This window comes from Salvelinus fontinalis, unplaced genomic scaffold, assembly GCF_029448725.1.
Source record: "Salvelinus fontinalis isolate EN_2023a unplaced genomic scaffold, ASM2944872v1 scaffold_0015, whole genome shotgun sequence".
Classification (NCBI taxonomy): domain Eukaryota; kingdom Metazoa; phylum Chordata; class Actinopteri; order Salmoniformes; family Salmonidae; genus Salvelinus; species Salvelinus fontinalis.
Genome location: NW_026600224.1, coordinates 68,396 through 86,405, shown reverse-complemented (window position 1 = coordinate 86,405; position 18,010 = coordinate 68,396). Strand labels below are relative to the sequence as shown.

The following is an 18,010-nucleotide window of genomic DNA, read 5'->3' as shown; positions in this document are numbered from 1 at the left end:
GGGTGAGGTTTGAGGAGGGAGGGGGTGAGGGTTGAGGAGGGAGGGGGTGAGGAGGGAGCGGGTGAGGAGAGAGGTGGGGGTGAGGAGGGAAGTGGGGGTGAGGGTTGAGGAGGGAGGGGGTGAGGAGGGAGCAGGTGAGGGTTGAGGAGGTAAGTGTGGGTGAGGGTTGAGGAGGGAGGAGGGAGGGGTTGAGGGTGAGGAGGGAGGAGGGAGGGGTGAGGAGAGAGGTGGGGGTGAGGAGGGAGGGGATGAGGTTGAGGAGGGAAGGGGTTGAGGGTGAGGAGGGAGGGATGTTTGAGAAGGGAGGGGGTGAGGTTTGAGGAGGGAGGGGATGAGGAGGGAGGGGATGAGGTGTATGGAGCAGCTCAGACAGCACAGGACTGGACCATCTCGGGGCTTTCTGCGCCTAAAACCCAAACAACATCATATTAGTTCCGCCGTCTTTAGAAATATATTAATATATATTATATTAAAATATATTATATTTAGAAAATGTTCAGCAGACACGTTTCAAGGTATCGCAGACAATAAAACCTGTAGTAGAAATGAGTCTTACCTCTGATATCCATGGTGCTGGTAGCCTGGACCCTGGATCCATCCAGCCCTGGAACACACAATGTGGAAGCTTCTAGAATGGTTATGATGACAGCCTGGTACGAGATGGGATTGCGCGGTCTTGAAAACTCCCTTTGGTCAGTCAAGGGCGACAATGACCATACGAGATCTGATCTGGGACCAGACTAAAAACAGTACAATAGCCAGTGTAGTGAGTGAAACCCCGTCTCTTACCCTGGTCTCCACGTCTGTCCGGTGTCCCTCCGTACGGTCGCCCCCCTGGGCAGGGCTGCCCTCTGACCTTCTCTTACCCTGGTCTCCATGTCTGTCCAGTGTCCCTCCGTACGGTCGTCCCCCTGGGCAGGGCTGCCCAATGATGACCTTCTCTTGCCCTGGTCTCCACGTCTGTCCAGTGTCCCTCCGTACAGTCGTCCCCCTGGGCAGGGCTGCCCTCTGATGACCGTCTCTTACCCTGGTCTCCACGTCTGTCCAGTGTCCCTCCGTACGGTCGTCCCCCTGGGCAGGGCTGCCCTCTGATGACCGTCTCTTACCCTGGTCTCCACGTCTGTCCAGTGTCCCTCCGTACGGTCGTCCCCCTGGGCAGGGCTGCCCTCTGATGACCTTCTCTTACCCTGGTCTCCACGTCTGTCCAGTGTCCCTCCGTACGGTCGTCCCCCTGGGCCGGGCTGCCCTCTGATGACCTTCTCTTACCCTGGTCTCCACGTCTGTCCAGTGTCCCTCCGTACGGTCGTCCCCCTGGGCCGGGCTGCTCTCTGATGACCTTCTCTTACCCTGGTCTCCACTTCTGTCCAGTGTCCCTCCGTACGGTCGTCCCCCTGGGCCGGGCTGCCCTCTGATGACCTTCTCTTACCCTGGTCTCCACGTCTGTCCAGTGTCCCTCCGTACGGTCGTCCCCCTGGGCCGGGCTGCCCTCTGACCTTCTCTTACCCTGGTCTCCACGTCTGTCCAGTGTACCTCTGTACAGTCGTCCCCCTGGGCAGGGCTGCCCTCTGACCTTCTCTTACAGCTGAATGGAGGAACACACAGAGAGTGGTTGACGAGGACTACGTCAGACTGTACAGAATCACTGATCACCGTATCGTTGTGGATCTAACTACTCATCACTATGTGATCATGATTAGCCATTCTGCGCCTCCTCGCTGTATACCATACAGTAACCAATAGGACCAGGAGGAAACTATACCATACAGTAACCAATAGGACCAGGAGGAAACTATACCATACAGTAACCAATAGGACCAGTAGGAAACTATACCATACAGTAACCAGGAGGAAACTATACCATACAGTAACCAGGAGGAAACTATACCATACAGTAGCCAATAGGACCAGTAGGAAACTATACCATACAGTAACCAATAGGACCAGGAGGAAACTATACCATACAGTAACCAGTACGACCAGGAGGAAACTATACCATACAGTAACCAGTAGGACCAGGAGGAAACTATACCATACAGTAACCAATAGGACCAGGAGGAAACTATACCATACAGTAACCAGTAGGAAACTATATCATACAGTAGCCAGGAGGAAACTATACCATACAGTAACCAGTAGGAAACTATACCATACAGTAACCAGTAGGAAACTATATCATACAGTAGCCAATAGGAAACTATACCATACAGTAACCAGTATGAAACTATACCATACAGTAGCCAGTAGGACCAGGAGGAAACTATACCATACAGTAACCAATAGGACCAGGAGATAACTATACCATACAGTAACCAGTAGGACCAGGAGATAACTATACCATACAGTAGCCAGTAGGACCAGGAGGAAACTATACCATACAGTAACCAGGAGGAAACTATACCATACAGTAGCCAGGAGGAAACTATACCATACAGTAACCAGTAGGAAACTATACCATACAGTAACCAGGAGGAAACTATACCATACAGTAACCAGTAGGAAACTATACCATACAGTAACCAGTAGGAAACTATACCATACAGTAACCAGTAGGACCAGGAGATAACTATACCATACAGTAACCAATAGGACCAGGAGGATACTATACCATACAGTAACCAGTAGGACCAGGAGGAAACTATACCATACAGTAACCAGTAGGAAACTATACCATACAGTAACCAGTAGGAAACTATACCATACAGTAACCAGTAGGACCAGGAGATAACTATACCATACAGTAACCAATAGGACCAGGAGGAAACTATACCATACAGTAACCAGGATGAAACTATACCATACAGTAACCAATAGGACCAGGAGATAACTATACCATACAGTAACCAGTAGGAAACTATACCATACAGTAACCAGTAGGAAACTATACCATACAGTAACCAGTAGGACCAGGAGATAACTATACCATACAGTGACCAATAGGACCAGGAGGAAACTATACCATACAGTAACCAGTAGGACCAGGAGGAAACTATACCATATAGTAGCCAGTAGGACCAGGAGGAAACTATACCATACAGTAACCAATAGGACCAGGAGGAAACTATACCATACAGTAACCAGTAGGAAACTATATCATACAGTAGCCAGGAGGAAACTATACCATACAGTAACCAGTAGGAAACTATACCATACAGTAACCAGTAGGAAACTATATCATACAGTAGCCAATAGGAAACTATACCATACAGTAGCCAATAGGAAACTATACCATACAGTAGCCAGTAGGACCAGGAGGAAACTATACCATACAGTAACCAGTAGGACCAGGAGGTCACTATACCATACAGTAACCAGTAGGACCAGGAGATAACTATACAATACAGTAGCCAGTAGGACCAGGAGGAAACTATACCATACAGTAGCCAGTAGGAAACTATACCATACAGTAACCAGTAGGACCAGGAGATAACTATACCATACAGTGACCAATAGGACCAGGAGGAAACTATACCATACAGTAGCCAGTAGGACCAGGAGGAAACTATACCATACAGTAGCCAGTAGGAAACTATACCATACAGTAGCCAGTAGGAAACTATACCATACAGTAACCAGTAGGACCAGGAGGAAACTATACCATACAGTAGCCAGGAGGAAACTATACCATACAGTAACCAGTAGGAAACTATACCATACAGTAACCAGTAGGAAACTATACCATACAGTAACCGGTAGGAAACTATACCATACAGTAACCAGGAGATAACTATACCATACAGTAACCAATAGGACCAGGAGGAAACTATACCATACAGTAACCAGGATGAAACTATACCATACAGTAACCAATAGGACCAGGAGATAACTATACCATACAGTAACCAGTAGGAAACTATACCATACAGTAGCCAGTAGTGTCACGAACCGGCTCAAAGCCCGTAACAAAAGGGAGACACGTGGAGATAAGAAGTAACAAAATATATATTTATTAAATAAAGAAACTATGTATAATATACAATGGTGTGTGTGTTCAGTAATCAGTAGTGTAAGTGAATGTTTTGCATGGATGAATGTGATAATGCAAGGTGTTGAAAGATGCTAAAACAAACAACCAAAAAGCACAACCAAACGCAACAAAATCTATCAAAGTGTCTGTATGGAGAGAGTCTCCTTGATGAATGGGGAAGTGGTGATTTTATCCTGGGAGAGTGGGCCCAGGTGTTCCCCATGTAGCTGACGACCCTCCCAACTCCACCCACCGGCATCCTAATAGGGAAACAAGAGCAAGGAGAGAGAGAAAACGGTAGACAGAATGGGAGGGTCGTCACATTCCCCCCCATAAAACCGGGGACCAACAAGGACCCCGGAACAACATACCGCCCTCTGCGTCCCAAACTGACACAGCACTTGCGTCCCAAATTTATGAGGGGTACGTGTTCCCTCTTCCAAATTTGCCCCAGCCAATCTCCTCTCCAGACCTTAGCAACCTTTGTGCACGGGAAGCAACCTTTAAGAGGAAAGAAGACTCCCCAGACCTCAGCAACCTTAATACATAGGAAGCAACATTTAAGAGAAAAGAAGACACCCCAGACCTCAGCAACATTAGTGCATAGGAAGCAACTTTTAAGAGGAAAGAAGGCTCCCCAGACCAGGACGGAATAGACAGGAAAGACAGAACCTGACCATACAAACATTCAGGAAGAGGGCGCACGAGACCACATCAGCTACAACCTCCAACGAAAAGAACAAAGTCCTTAATTTTTTTTAAACTCCCAAACGATTCATAGCCACTTCCCAACGTAACAGACTACTCATTTCACTCTACCTTTTTTTTTTTTGTACGAGGCCAAGGACCCACACAGTCAATGATCGAATACTCAAAAGGTTGGCTGAGTACAGGAGTAGGAAACCGTGGTACCGTCTTAATAGCTTGATTAGGTTTACCAGTTAATTGACAGGTGTGACAAGTTTTGATGAAATCAGAGACATCCCTCTTTAATCTAGGCCAAAAGAAATGTCGTAATATGCGATGGTATGTTTTCCTCACACCCATATGTCCAGCAACACCATTGTGAGAAGTTGTCAAAACCAACTCACGAAGCTTTACTGGTACCACAACCTGACTAATCGCCTCCCCCAGAAAACGACTACCATGAGACACCCACTTTCTCATCAGGACATCCTCTTTGAGAAAATAGCAATGGGTGACATCTCCCAACTGTTCCACAGGCACAATTTGGTCACGCAACTCTTCCAATGTGGGGTCAGTCCGCTGCGCACTGACTAGATCTGAGTGGGTAACAGACTAGATCAGACCAGACTAGATCTGAGCGAAGCCCAAATCTATCCGAACGCCCCCACTCATTCCGAATACGGGGCTCTGCAAAGACTCTTTTGTGAGTTAACATATACTCATCCGCCAAAACCGCTGCTTCAACGACATTCTTTACTTTTCGTTCGTTAATATACGTGGCAATACGATCAGGGATTGTGTCCTTAAATTGCTCTAACATAATCAGATCACACAGCCCTTGGAAAGTCACAACTGCAGAGGCAGAACACCAGCGATTAAACTGTACAGATAATTGTCGCGCAAACTCCACATGAGTCTGTTGATCATCCCTTTTTAAAGTTCTAAATCGTTGGCGGTAAGCCTCAGGGACCAATTCATAAATCTGCAACACAGCCATTTTAACCTTATCATAACAGGTACTGTCGTGTACACTAAGAGCTGAATATGCTTCCTGCGCTTTACCAGTCAGCACACACTGCAACATTAAGGTGCGGTCAGAATCAGGCCAACTCCTAGCGTCAGCAACACGCTCAAACAACAAAAAGAATGTCTCAGGGTCCTTTTCATTAAACTGAGGCAATAACCGTAAGTTCCCAACAATATCAAATGTGTCCGGGGCACGACCAAAAGAGGAACGACCCCTAGGTAACTCTTGGTCACCTTCCCAGAACAAACTCTCCCCTGAAATCTTTCCTTCCCTAATCAACTCTATCCGTTCTTGTTGCAACTTGATTTTAGCATACTCCATATCTTGTTTAAATGCTAATTCCTTTTCATACTTTACACGATCATGATTTAGCTTCTCACGATCATGCTGCCGATCATGCTCTAGCTTCTCACGATCATGCTGCAGCTGTAACAGGAGCAGTTCTTTCTGCTGTTCAAAAAGAAGACTACTAGGACTAACCGATGGAATGGCCATTGTAACGTTACGGGGAGATGACTCCTCAGCAGAGGCTGGCCCAGTGGTAACTTCAAGAACACCACTCTCCATCAGATTGGCCTTCAATATCAACCTAATAGAATTCTTTAGACGTTTATCACTAATTTCAACCTTGTAATGTTCAGCCACCTTCAACAGCTGTTCTTTAGTACCTAAGTCTAACAATTCCTCTGATGGAAAGCGAATGAACTCATCTACATAAGACGCCATAGTCAAAAAAAAAAAAAAATATTATCACTCTTCCCCTCTGCTGAGCACACCAGACCACAACCAGAGAAATGACAATCACCCTGAGCACCACAGAAGAGAGATGAGATACGGAGCTTCCCCAAACCTACATTAACTCAACCCTAGTCTTCGTGCGGATTTGCGGTGGGTATTTACGCACTGTAGCCCGCTGGCATGGGAATAAACCCCCCAGCACGCTGGTAGATTCCACCAAGCCACGGATGTGCCCCCGAGACAACTGCTCAGTCCACAGACACCACACAAAAATAACAAACATTAACCATGCCCAACATATTTCAAAAATGAAACAGGTCGCTAAGCCTATCAGGGGTAAAAAGGCTATAGCTCCGGGTCGCAAGTTCCACTACCCAACCCAAATCTCCCACTGAGGTACACAGCCGATTACTCACCTCCTCAGACCGATGTCCCAACAGAAAGTAGAACAAGAGTTTCCAGGCTGGGCAGGGCCTGGAAACTAACCATTATACTCTCTCTCCAACGCAGCACACAAACCAAACAACAAAGGCAACCAATACTAGGCCTATCAAACTCAAACCAAATATGTAAACCAAACACGTACCTCCACGTTCTCCCAAACCAATACGTTCAATTATCCCGGATGAGCCCCCACTTGTCACGAACCGGCTCAAAGCCCGTAACAAAAGGGAGACACGTGGAGATAAGAAGTAACAAAATATATATTTATTAAATAAAGAAACTATGTATAATATACAATGGTGTGTGTGTTCAGTAATCAGTAGCGTAAGTGAATGTTTTGCATGGATGAATGTGATAATGCAAGGTGTTGAAAGATGCTAAAACAAACAACCAAAAAGCACAACCAAACGCAACAAAATCTATCAAAGTGTCTGTATGGAGAGAGTCTCCTTGATGAATGGGGAAGTGGTGATTTTATCCTGGGAGAGTGGGCCCAGGTGTTCCCCATGTAGCTGACGACCCTCCCAACTCCACCCACCGGCATCCTAATAGGGAAACAAGAGCAAGGAGAGAGAGAAAACGGTAGACAGAATGGGAGGGTCGTCACAGTAGGAAACTATACCATACAGTAACCAGTAGGAAACTATACCATACAGTAACCAGTAGGACCAGGAGATAACTATACCATACAGTGACCAATAGGACCAGGAGGAAACTATACCATACAGTAACCAGGAGGAAACTATACCATACAGTAACCAATAGGACCAGTAGGAAACTATACCATACAGTAGCCAGTAGGAAACCATACCATACAGTAACCAGTAGGAAACTATACCATACAGTAACCAGTAGGAAACTATACCATACAGTAGCCAATAGGACCAGGAGGAAACTATACCATACAGTAACCAGGAGGAAACTATACCATACAGTAACCAGTAGGAAACTATACCATACAGTAACCAGTAGGAAACTATACCATACAGTAACCAGTAGGAAACTATGCCATACAGTAACCAGTAGGACCAGGAGGAAACTATACAATACAGTAACCAGTAGGACCAGGAGGAAACTATACCATACAGTAGCCAGTAGGACCAGGAGATAACTATACCATACAGTAACCAGTAGGACCAGGAGGAAACTATACCATACAGTAACCAGGAGGAAACTATACCATACAGTAACCAGGAGGACCAGGAGATAACTATACCATACAGTAACCAGTAGGAAACTATACCATACAGTAGCCAGTAGGAAACTATACCATACAGTAACCAGTAGGAAACTATACCATACAGTAACCAGTAGGAAACTATACCATACAGTAACCAGTAGGAAACTATACCATACAGTAACCAGTAGGAAACTATACCATACAGTAGCCAGTAGGAAACTATACCATACAGTAGCCAGTAGGAAACTATACCATACAGTAACCAGTAGGACCAGGAGGAAACTATACCATACAGTAACCAGTAGCCAGTAGGAAACTATACCATACAGTAACCAGTAGGACCAGGAGGAAACTATACCATACAGTAACCAGTAGGACCAGGAGGAAACTATACCATACAGTAACCAGTAGGACCAGGAGGAAACTATACCATACAGTAACCAGTAGGACCAGGAGGAAACTATACCATACAGTAACCAGTAGGACCAGGAGGAAACTATACCATACAGTAACCAGTAGCCCGTAGGAAACTATACCATACAGTAACCAGTAGGACCAGGAGGAAACTATACCATACAGTAACCAGTAGGAAACTATACCATACAGTAACCAGGAGGAAACTATACCATACAGTAACCAATAGGAAACTATACCATACAGTAACCAGTAGGACCAGGATGAAACTATACCATACAGTAACCAGTAGGACCAGGAGGAAACTATACCATACAGTAACCAGTAGTAAACTATACCATACAGTAACCAGGAGGAAACTATACCATACAGTAACCAGTAGGACCAGTAGGAAACTATACCATACAGTAACCAATAGGAAACTATACCATACAGTAACCAATAGGAAACTATACCATACAGTAGCCAATAGGAAACTATACCATACAGTAACCAATAGGATTTTGGATCTGTTTTTTTGTCTGAAAACAGCACCAAAAACACAGCTGCAGGTTACATATTACAATTTACACACATTTCTAGGTGGATTAATGCTGTCTGAAAATAGCAAACAAACAAACACAGTCCTTTGACATACAGTACTACAATTACACAGAAGACATTTGATTATTTCCATGCGGACGTCAGTTAGGAATTCTCAGAAGCAGATGATGTATCACATCAGAAAACAGAAACGAGTCGCAGGTCATAGGTCATCCTCAGACGGTCCTGTGCCGGTGTTTTTAGGGACACCCTCGTTGACTGGTTCTCCCTGTTCTGGCTCTCCAACAGAACATCTAAGCGATTGTGGACCTCCATACCATTCTCATCATCCGCCGTGAACACCTGCACATTTACATCAGGGTGGAAGTAGATAGATAGTGACGTCACGTCTCATCCATTACGGAACGAGTAGAATTCACAGATGTCTCAAACGGGAATTAATGGACGAAGCTCGACTTGGGACTAGTTTTTGAAGAACGAAAGTACTGATCTTTAGAGAGCGATTACAACACGTGATGAATGACAAACAAAATGTTGCTTATTTTCCTTATCAAATTGTTTGTCCTGGTACGGGGGGGGGGGGGGGGCGATGCTGTTGAAGATCATGTCTAAAGATCATGTCCCCCCCTGTCCTGGAGACCCAGTCATAGCGAAGGACTTCCCACTGCCCGTCACCCCATAGGTAAACGATCCTCAACTTGCTCAATTTCCACATTATTTATTACAAGATTTAGTTGAGGTTTAGGGTTTTAGTGAATGATTTGTCCCAAATACAATGCTTTTAGTTTTTTAAATATTTAGGACTAACTTACTCTGTGCCAACCATTCTGAAACTAACAGCAGCAGTCATTTCAGTCACTGTGACAGCTGACGTGTTGAGTCATCCACATACATAGACTATATTACCTTTATTTAACCTTTATTTAACTAGGCAAGTCAGTTAAGAACAAATTCTTATTTACAATGACGGCCTACACCGGCCAAACCCAAACCCGGACGACGCTGGGCCAATTGAGCGCCGCCCTATGGGACTCCCAATCACGGCCGGATGTGATACAGCCTGGATTCGAACCAGGGACTGCTGTGATGCCTCTTGCACTGAGATGCAGTGCCTTAGACTGCTGTGATGCCTCTTGCACTGAGATGCAGTGCCTTAGACCACTGTGATGCCTCTTGCACTGAGATGCAGGGCCTTAGACCACTGTGATGCCTCTTGCACTGAGATGCAGTGCCTTAGACCGCTGTGATGCCTCTTGCACTGAGATGCAGTGCCTTAGACCGCTGTGATGCCTCTTGCACTGAGATGCAGTGCCTTAGACCGCTGTGATGCCTCTTGCACTGAGATGCAGTGCCTTAGACCGCTGTGATGCCTCTTGCACTGAGATGCAGTGCCTTAGACCACTGTGATGCCTCTTGCACTGAGATGCAGGGCCTTAGACCACTGTGATGCCTCTTGCACTGAGATGCAGTGCCTTAGACCACTGTGATGCCTCTTGCACTGAGATGCAGTGCCTTAGACCACTGTGATGCCTCTTGCACTGAGATGCAGTGCCTTAGACCACTGTGATGCCTCTTGCACTGAGATGCAGTGCCTTAGACCACTGTGATGCCTCTTGCACTGAGATGCAGTGCCTTAGACCGCTATGATGCCTCTTGCACTGAGATGCAGTGTCTTAGACCACTGTGATGCCTCTTGCACTGAGATGCAGTGCCTTAGACCACTGTGATGCCTCTTGCACTGAGATGCAGTGCCTTAGACCACTGTGATGCCTCTTGCACTGAGATGGCTATGAGGGGTGGCTGGCTATGAGGGGTGGCCAGTCCTCCTTAAACTCCCCATTCCTGTTGGCTTTGAGTCCGTCAGGAGCTTGGAGCTGGATGGGCGTGTTGCTGATCACCTCAATACCGTAATTCCTCATCTTCCCAGAGGCTTTACACGGCACTACACCTGGACAATACCAACACAATTAAAAAACATTAAATATAGTTCCAATGTGAGCCTCGATCAGTGAGGTGTCCTACAGGAGAGGCCTGACAGCCGCCCCCCCCCCCCCCCCCCCCTCCTCCCCTCCCCTCCAGAAATACAATACATCAAATCTAATTTGATTGGTTGCGAGTATGTAAACATTGGGGGCGGCAGGTAGCCTATTGGTCAGAGCATTGGGCCGGTAACTGAAAGGTTGCTAGATTGAATCCCCGAGCTGACAAGGTACAAATCTGGTACCCACTGTTCCTAGGATGTCATTGTAAATAATAATTTGTTCTTAACTGACTTGCCTAGTTAAATAAAGGTTAAATAAAAGTGACCAGTGTTGAATGACTATATACATAGGGCAGCAGTCTCTAAGGTGCAGGGTAGAGTCCCGGGTGGTAGCCGGCTAGTAACAGTAACTAAGGTGCAGGGTAGAGTACCGGGTGGTAGCAGGCTAGTAACAGTAACTAAGGTGCAGGGTAGAGTACCAGGTGGTAGCAGGCTAGTAACAGTAACTAAGGTGCAGGGTAGAGTACCGGGTGGTAGCAAGCTAGTAACAGTCTCTAAGGTGCAGGGTAGAGTACCAGGTGGTAGCAGGCTAGTAACAGTAACTAAGGTGCAGGGTAGAGTACCAGGTGGTAGCAGGCTAGTAACAGTAACTAAGGTGCAGGGTAGAGTACCAGGTGGTAGGCGGCTAGTAACAGTAACTAAGGTGCAGGGTAGAGTACCGGGTGGTAGGCGGCTAGTAACAGTAACTAAGGTTTCGGCTTGACGAGATTCGTTTGCGATAACTGGTATTTCTAAAGTCTAAATGTTTACATTAAGAATCACAGAAAAACATATCAAAAAATTATTTTGCTTTCTTGTTTTTGGTCTCTAATCATTAAATAATACATAATTTTCATTGCAATCGCAACATTTATACTCACTTAGGTCGTATCATTGTGAATTGTTACCGTTTGATTTTCTCAACTCAGTCTCCTGGTTTACTTCTCCACTTGTTTCAAACTCGCTCCGCTCAGCCGCCTCGCGGACGAATTCAACTAATCAGCGTAGACGGAACACCCGGAAGTGCCACCCTACTATTTCCGGTGTACAAAACTTCCAGAATCCATTTCCAACATGCCGCCTGCCGGGCAGAAGATGTAACACAGAGACGTTACAAAACACTGGGCTTTCACTTACATAAAGCACTTCTCACGTGTGGAGTGTACATGAAAATAACAATTCAACGAAGAAGAAGGAGCGCTATCCTATTGCACTGGTAATGTATTTTCATGTCATTTGATGAACACGCATTACATAGTCGGACTGGTTGTCCGGCCGTAGCGTTAGTCGTTTGTTGTTGTGCAACCATTAAATCAAATACAAAAGTTTATTGGTAGTGTTACGTGCACACAGTTTGGCAGATGGTAAACCCGGTGCAGCGAAATGCTTACGCAACTAGCTCCTAACAATGCAGTAAAATGTCAAATAGGTACACAAATAATCAATAAAAACAACTAATAATGATGGATTTGACTAGAATACAGTATACACACATAAAGGGGGTAAAACAGAATGTAAACATTATTAAAGTGACCAGTGTTCAATGACTATTTAGAAAGGGCAGTGGTCTCTAAGGTGCAGGTTGGAGTACCAGGTGAAGGTCGGTACCAGGTGCAGGGTTGAGTACCAGGTGAAGGTCGGTACCAGGTGCAGGGTTGAGTACCAGGTGAAGGTCGGTACCAGGTGAAGGTCGGTACCAGGTGAAGGTCGGTACCAGGTGCAGGGTTGAGTACCGGGTGAAGGTCGGTACCATGTGCAGGGTTGAGTACCAGGTGAAGGTCAGTAGGGGGTGAAGGCCGGTACCAGGTGAAGGTCGGTACCAGGTGAAGGTAAGTACCAGGTGAAGGTATCTATTCGAGCTAGAATACATACTGTGTATCTATTTGATGTTTTCTATCAAACTTTGATTTAGCCGTGAACACAAGTGATTTGTTGTTTATTTTTATTTTAACACACTCAGAAATGGCACGGGCAAAGAAGGCTCCTTCAGAAGCATCTGAATCAAAGCAGAAGTCGAGGAAGCAGAATGGAGACACGTCTGGGGCTGCAGGACAAACCATCTCCAAGAAGCTACGGCAGAAGATGGACGGGAAGACCACATTGAAAACAGGTCTGCTAGTAAAATACCAATGGATCTAATAGAAACGCCATTCTCCGTTATAGAAGCTTTTGATTGGCTGCACTGTCTTGTATTTCATTTTCCCCCTCCAGAAATGTTACTGTATAAATCTTGTCACAGAGAGAAGTGACTCTTTCCGTTCTTTGATGTTAAAACCTGTCTAGGATCAGCGTGGCGCTAGCGGCACACCCCCCCCCCCCCACTGAAAAACCAGTGCCGCGAAATTCAAAAAAAATATTTTTTTAAAATATTTAACTTTCACACATTAAAGTCCAATACAGCTAATGAAAGACACAGATCTTGTGAATCCAGTCAACATTTCCGATTTTTAAAATGTTTTACAGGGAAGACACAATATGTAAAGATGTACATCTATTACCTAAAAACACATTAGCATAATCCACCATCTTTTATTTGTCCACCAACACCAGTAGCCATCACCAATTCGGCTAAACTAAGATATTTATAGCCCCTAACCAACAAAAAAACTCATTAGATGACAGTCTGATAACATATTTATGGTATGGGATAGGTTTTGTTAGAAAAAAGTGCATATTTCAGGTAGATGGCATAGTTTACAATTGCACCCACCATCACAAATGGACTAGAATAATTACAATGAGCAACGTGTTTACCTAACTACTAATCATCAAACATTTCGTAAAAATACACAGCATACACGAATCGAAAGACACAGATCCTGTGAATACAGACAATATTTCAGATTTTCTAAGTGTCTTACAGCGAAAACACAATAAATCGTTATATTAGCTTAGCACATAGCAATTAGCAGCCCAGCATTGATTCTAGCCAAAGTGAGCGATAAAAGTCAACATCGCCAAAAGATATTAATTTTTTCACTAACCTTCTCAGAATTCTTCCGATGACACTCCTGTAACATCACATTACAACATGCATATACAGTTTGATCGAAAATGTTTATATTTAGCCCCCAAAATCATGGTTAGACAATGTGAAATGTAGCTCAGTTGGTCAGAAAATGTCCTTGCGCCACTTAGACAGTGATCTACTCTTATACATAAATACTCATAAACGTGACTAAAAAATACAGGGTGGACAGGGATTGATAGACAATTTAATTCTTAATACAATTGCGTTATTACATTTTTTAATTTATCCTTACTTTTCAATACAGTTTGCGCCAAGCGAAGCTACGTCAAAAAACATGGCGTCCTAAGCCACTAAAATGTTTCGACAGAAACACGATTTATCATAATAAAAATGTCCTACCTTGAGCTGTTCTTCCATCTGTATCTTGGGCAAAGGATCCTTTCTTGGGAGAAATCGTCTTTTGGTGGAAAGCTGTCCTCTTGCCATGTGGAAATGTCAACTGCGTTCGGGATGAACTGAAAAGCGTGCCCAACTTTTCACATCGTTGCAAAAATAAATGTCCCAAAATCGCACTAAACGGATATAAATTGCTATAAAACGCTTTAAATTAACTACCTTATGATGTTTTTAACTCCTATAACGAGTGAAAAGATGACCGGAGAAATATAACAGGCTAAACTAACGCTTGGAACAGGTGCGCGCCGGTGTCCTCTTGGCTCATGACGCAGCTCCCAAAGAATGACTAGCTTCAGGGTTTTTTCATTTGTAGGGCCTGTGAACGCGCAATCGACCCCGTTGGAATCGTCATCACGTAAAGGCATCCAGGGGAAGACGTAAGAAGTGTCCGTATAGTCATAGCAACGACAGTGCCCTTTTAAATGACTTCAGAACAGTGGCCAACATTTCTCAAATCTGACTCCATGTCAGGGAAATTGCTGTAGAATGGGCTCTGTTCCACTTAGAGACAAAATTTCAACTCCTATAGAAACTATAGACTGTTTTCTATCCAATAATAATAATAATATGCATATTGTACGATCAAGGATTTTGTGGGAAGCCGTTTAAAAAATTAGCCAAATTAGCATAAGTAGTCTAAACAGCGCCCCCATCCCCAACAGGTTATTGACTGTACCGGTCTTGTATTTCATTTTCCCCCTCCAGAAATGTTACTGTATAAATCTTCTCACAGAGAGAAGTGACTCTTTCCGTTCTTTGATGTTATTGACTGTACCTGTCTTGTATTTCATTTTTCCCCTCCAGAAATGTTACTGTATAAATCTTGTCACAGAGAGAAGTGACTCTTTCCGTTCTTTGATGTTATTGACTGTACCGGTCTTGTATTTCAGGGCCTGTTTTCCCAACTACCATGACCAAGTTTTCAGTTGGGAAGAGAAGTGGACCAGGAAGCATCCTGCACTACATTTACCAGAGTACACTGGGGCAGAGCCTTCATTCTCAGATGAGACAGGTACACTACATTTACCAGAGTACACTGGGGCAGAGCCTTCATTCTCAGATGAGACAGGTACACTAAATTTACCAGAGTACACTGGGGCAGAGCCTTCATTCTCAGATGAGACAGGTACACTACATTTACCAGAGTACACTGGGGCAGAGCCTTCATTCTCAGATGAGACCGGTACACTACATTTACCAGAGTACACTGGGGCAGAGCCTTCATTCTCAGATGAGACCGGTACACTACATTTACCAGAGTACACTGGGGCAGAGCCTTCATTCTCAGATGAGACAGGTACACTATATTTACCAGAGTACACTGGGGCAGAGCCTTCATTCTCAGATGAGACAGGTACACTACATTTACCAGAGTACACTGGGGCTGAGCCTTCATTCTCAGATGAGACAGGTACACTACATTTACCAGAGTACACTGGGGCAGAGCCTTCATTCTCAGATGAGACCGGTACATTACTACACAGACTAGTGTGTTTTGACAGCTAGTAGGGTGACTAGGGAACAGTAGTGTCTGACAGCTAGTAGGGTGACTAGGGAACAGTAGTGTCTGACAGCTAGTAGGGTGACTAGGGAACAGTAGTGTCTGACAGCTAGTAGGGTGACTAGGGAACAGTAGTGTCTGACAGCTAGTAGGGTGACTAGGGAACAGTAGTGTCTGACAGCTAGTAGGGTGACTAGGGAACAGTAGTGTCTGACAGCTAGTAGGGTGACTAGGGAACAGTAGTGTCTGACAGCTAGTAGGGTGACTAGGGAACAGTAGTGTCTGACAGCTAGTAGGGTGACAGCTAGTAGGGTGACAGCTAGTAGGGTGACTAGGGAACAGTGGTGTCTGACAGCTAGTAGGGTGACAGCTGGTAGGGTGACAGCTAGTAGGGTGACAGCTAGTAGGGTGACAGCTAGTAGGGTGACAGCTAGTAGGGTGACAGCTAGTAGGGTGACAGCTGGTAGGGTGACAGCTAGTAGGGTGACAGCTAGTAGGGTGACTAGGGAACAGTAGTGTCTGACAGCTAGTAGGGTGACTAGGGAACAGTAGTGTCTGACAGCTAGTAGGGTGACAGCTAGTAGGGTGACAGCTAGTAGGGTGACTAGGGAACAGTAGTGTCTGACAGCTAGTAGGGTGACAGCTAGTAGGGTGACAGCTAGTAGGGTGACTAGGGAACAGTAGTGTCTGACAGCTAGTAGGGTGACAGCTAGTAGGGTGACAGCTAGTAGGGTGACTAGGGAACAGTGGTGTCTGACAGCTAGTAGGGTGACAGCTAGTAGGGTGACAGCTAGTAGGGTGACTAGGGAACAGTAGTGTCTGACAGCTAGTAGGGTGACTAGGGAACGGTAGTGTCTGACAGCTAGTAGGGTGACTAGGGAACAGTAGTGTCTGACAGCTAGTAGGGTGACTAGGGAACAGTAGTGTCTGACAGCTAGTAGGGTGACTAGGGAACAGTAGTGTCTGACAGCTAGTAGGGTGACAGCTAGTAGGGTGACAGCTAGTAGGGTGACAGCTAGTAGGGTGACAGCTAGTAGGGTGACTAGGGAACAGTAGTGTCTGACAGCTAGTAGGGTGACAGCTAGTAGGGTGACAGCTAGTAGGGTGACAGCTAGTAGGGTGACTAGGGAACAGTAGTGTCTGACAGCTAGTAGGGTGACTAGGGAACAGTAGTGTCTGACAGCTGGTAGGGTGACTAGGGAACAGTAGTGTCTGACAGCTAGTAGGGGGACTAGGGAACAGTAGTGTCTGACAGCTAGGAGGGTGACTAGGGAACAGTAGTGTCTGACAGCTAGTAGGGTGACTAGGGAACAGTAGTGTCTGACATCTAGTAGGGTGACTAGGGAACATTAGTGTCTGACAGCTAGTAGGGGGACTAGGGAACAGTAGTGTCTGACAGCTAGTAGGGTGACTAGGGAACGGTAGTGTCTGACAGCTAGTAGGGTGACTAGGGAACAGTAGTGTCTGACAGCTAGTAGGGTGACTAGGGAACAGTAGTGTCTGACAGCTGGTAGGGTGACTAGGGAACAGTAGTGTCTGACAGCTAGTAGGGTGACTAGGGAACAGTAGTGTCTGACAGCTAGTAGGGTGACTAGGGAACAGTAGTGTCTGACATCTAGTAGGGTGACTAGGGAACATTAGTGTCTGACAGCTAGTAGGGTGACAGCTAGTAGGGTGACTAGGGAACATTGGTGTCTGACAGCTAGTAGGGTGACTAGGGAACATTGGTGTCTGACAGCTAGTAGGGTGACAGCTAGTAGGGTGACTAGGGAACATTAGTGTCTGACAGCTAGTAGGGTGACTAGGGAACAGTAGTGTCTGACAGCTAGTAGGGTGACTAGGGAACAGTAGTGTCTGACAGCTAGTAGGGTGACTAGGGAACAGTAGTGTCTGACAGCTAGTAGGGTGACTAGGGAACAGTAGTGTCTGACAGCTAGTAGGGTGACAGCTAGTAGGGTGACTAGGGAACAGTAGTGTCTGACAGCTAGTAGGGTGACTAGGGAACGGTAGTGTCTGACAGCTAGTAGGGTGACAGCTAGTAGGGTGACTAGGGAACAGTAGTGTC

General features: G+C 45.5%; 1 protein-coding gene and 1 long non-coding RNA gene across 5 annotated transcripts in view; one reads left to right on the top strand and one right to left on the bottom strand.

Moving 5' to 3' along the window:
* Positions 1-258: 258 nt before the first annotated feature.
* Positions 259-12,012, bottom strand: LOC129842119 (uncharacterized). Its single transcript, XR_008757464.1, has 3 exons — positions 11,899-12,012; positions 557-1,582; positions 259-406 (listed from the first exon to the last, which is right to left on the bottom strand). It is a non-coding gene; the product is annotated as an uncharacterized LOC129842119 (long non-coding RNA).
* An 11-nt stretch (positions 12,013-12,023) lies between these two features.
* ddb2 (damage-specific DNA binding protein 2) overlaps positions 12,024-18,010 on the top strand; it is a 56,243-nt gene continuing 50,256 nt past the window's right edge. Inside the window, exons 1-3 of one of the 4 annotated variants that reach the window (XM_055910512.1) lie at positions 12,024-12,233; positions 12,978-13,127; positions 15,335-15,456. In XM_055910512.1, the coding sequence (XP_055766487.1) occupies positions 12,980-13,127; positions 15,335-15,456 (270 nt within the window). In that variant the 5' untranslated portion in view covers positions 12,024-12,233; positions 12,978-12,979. The other 3 variants (XM_055910510.1, XM_055910513.1, XM_055910514.1) reach the window with 3 other exon arrangements.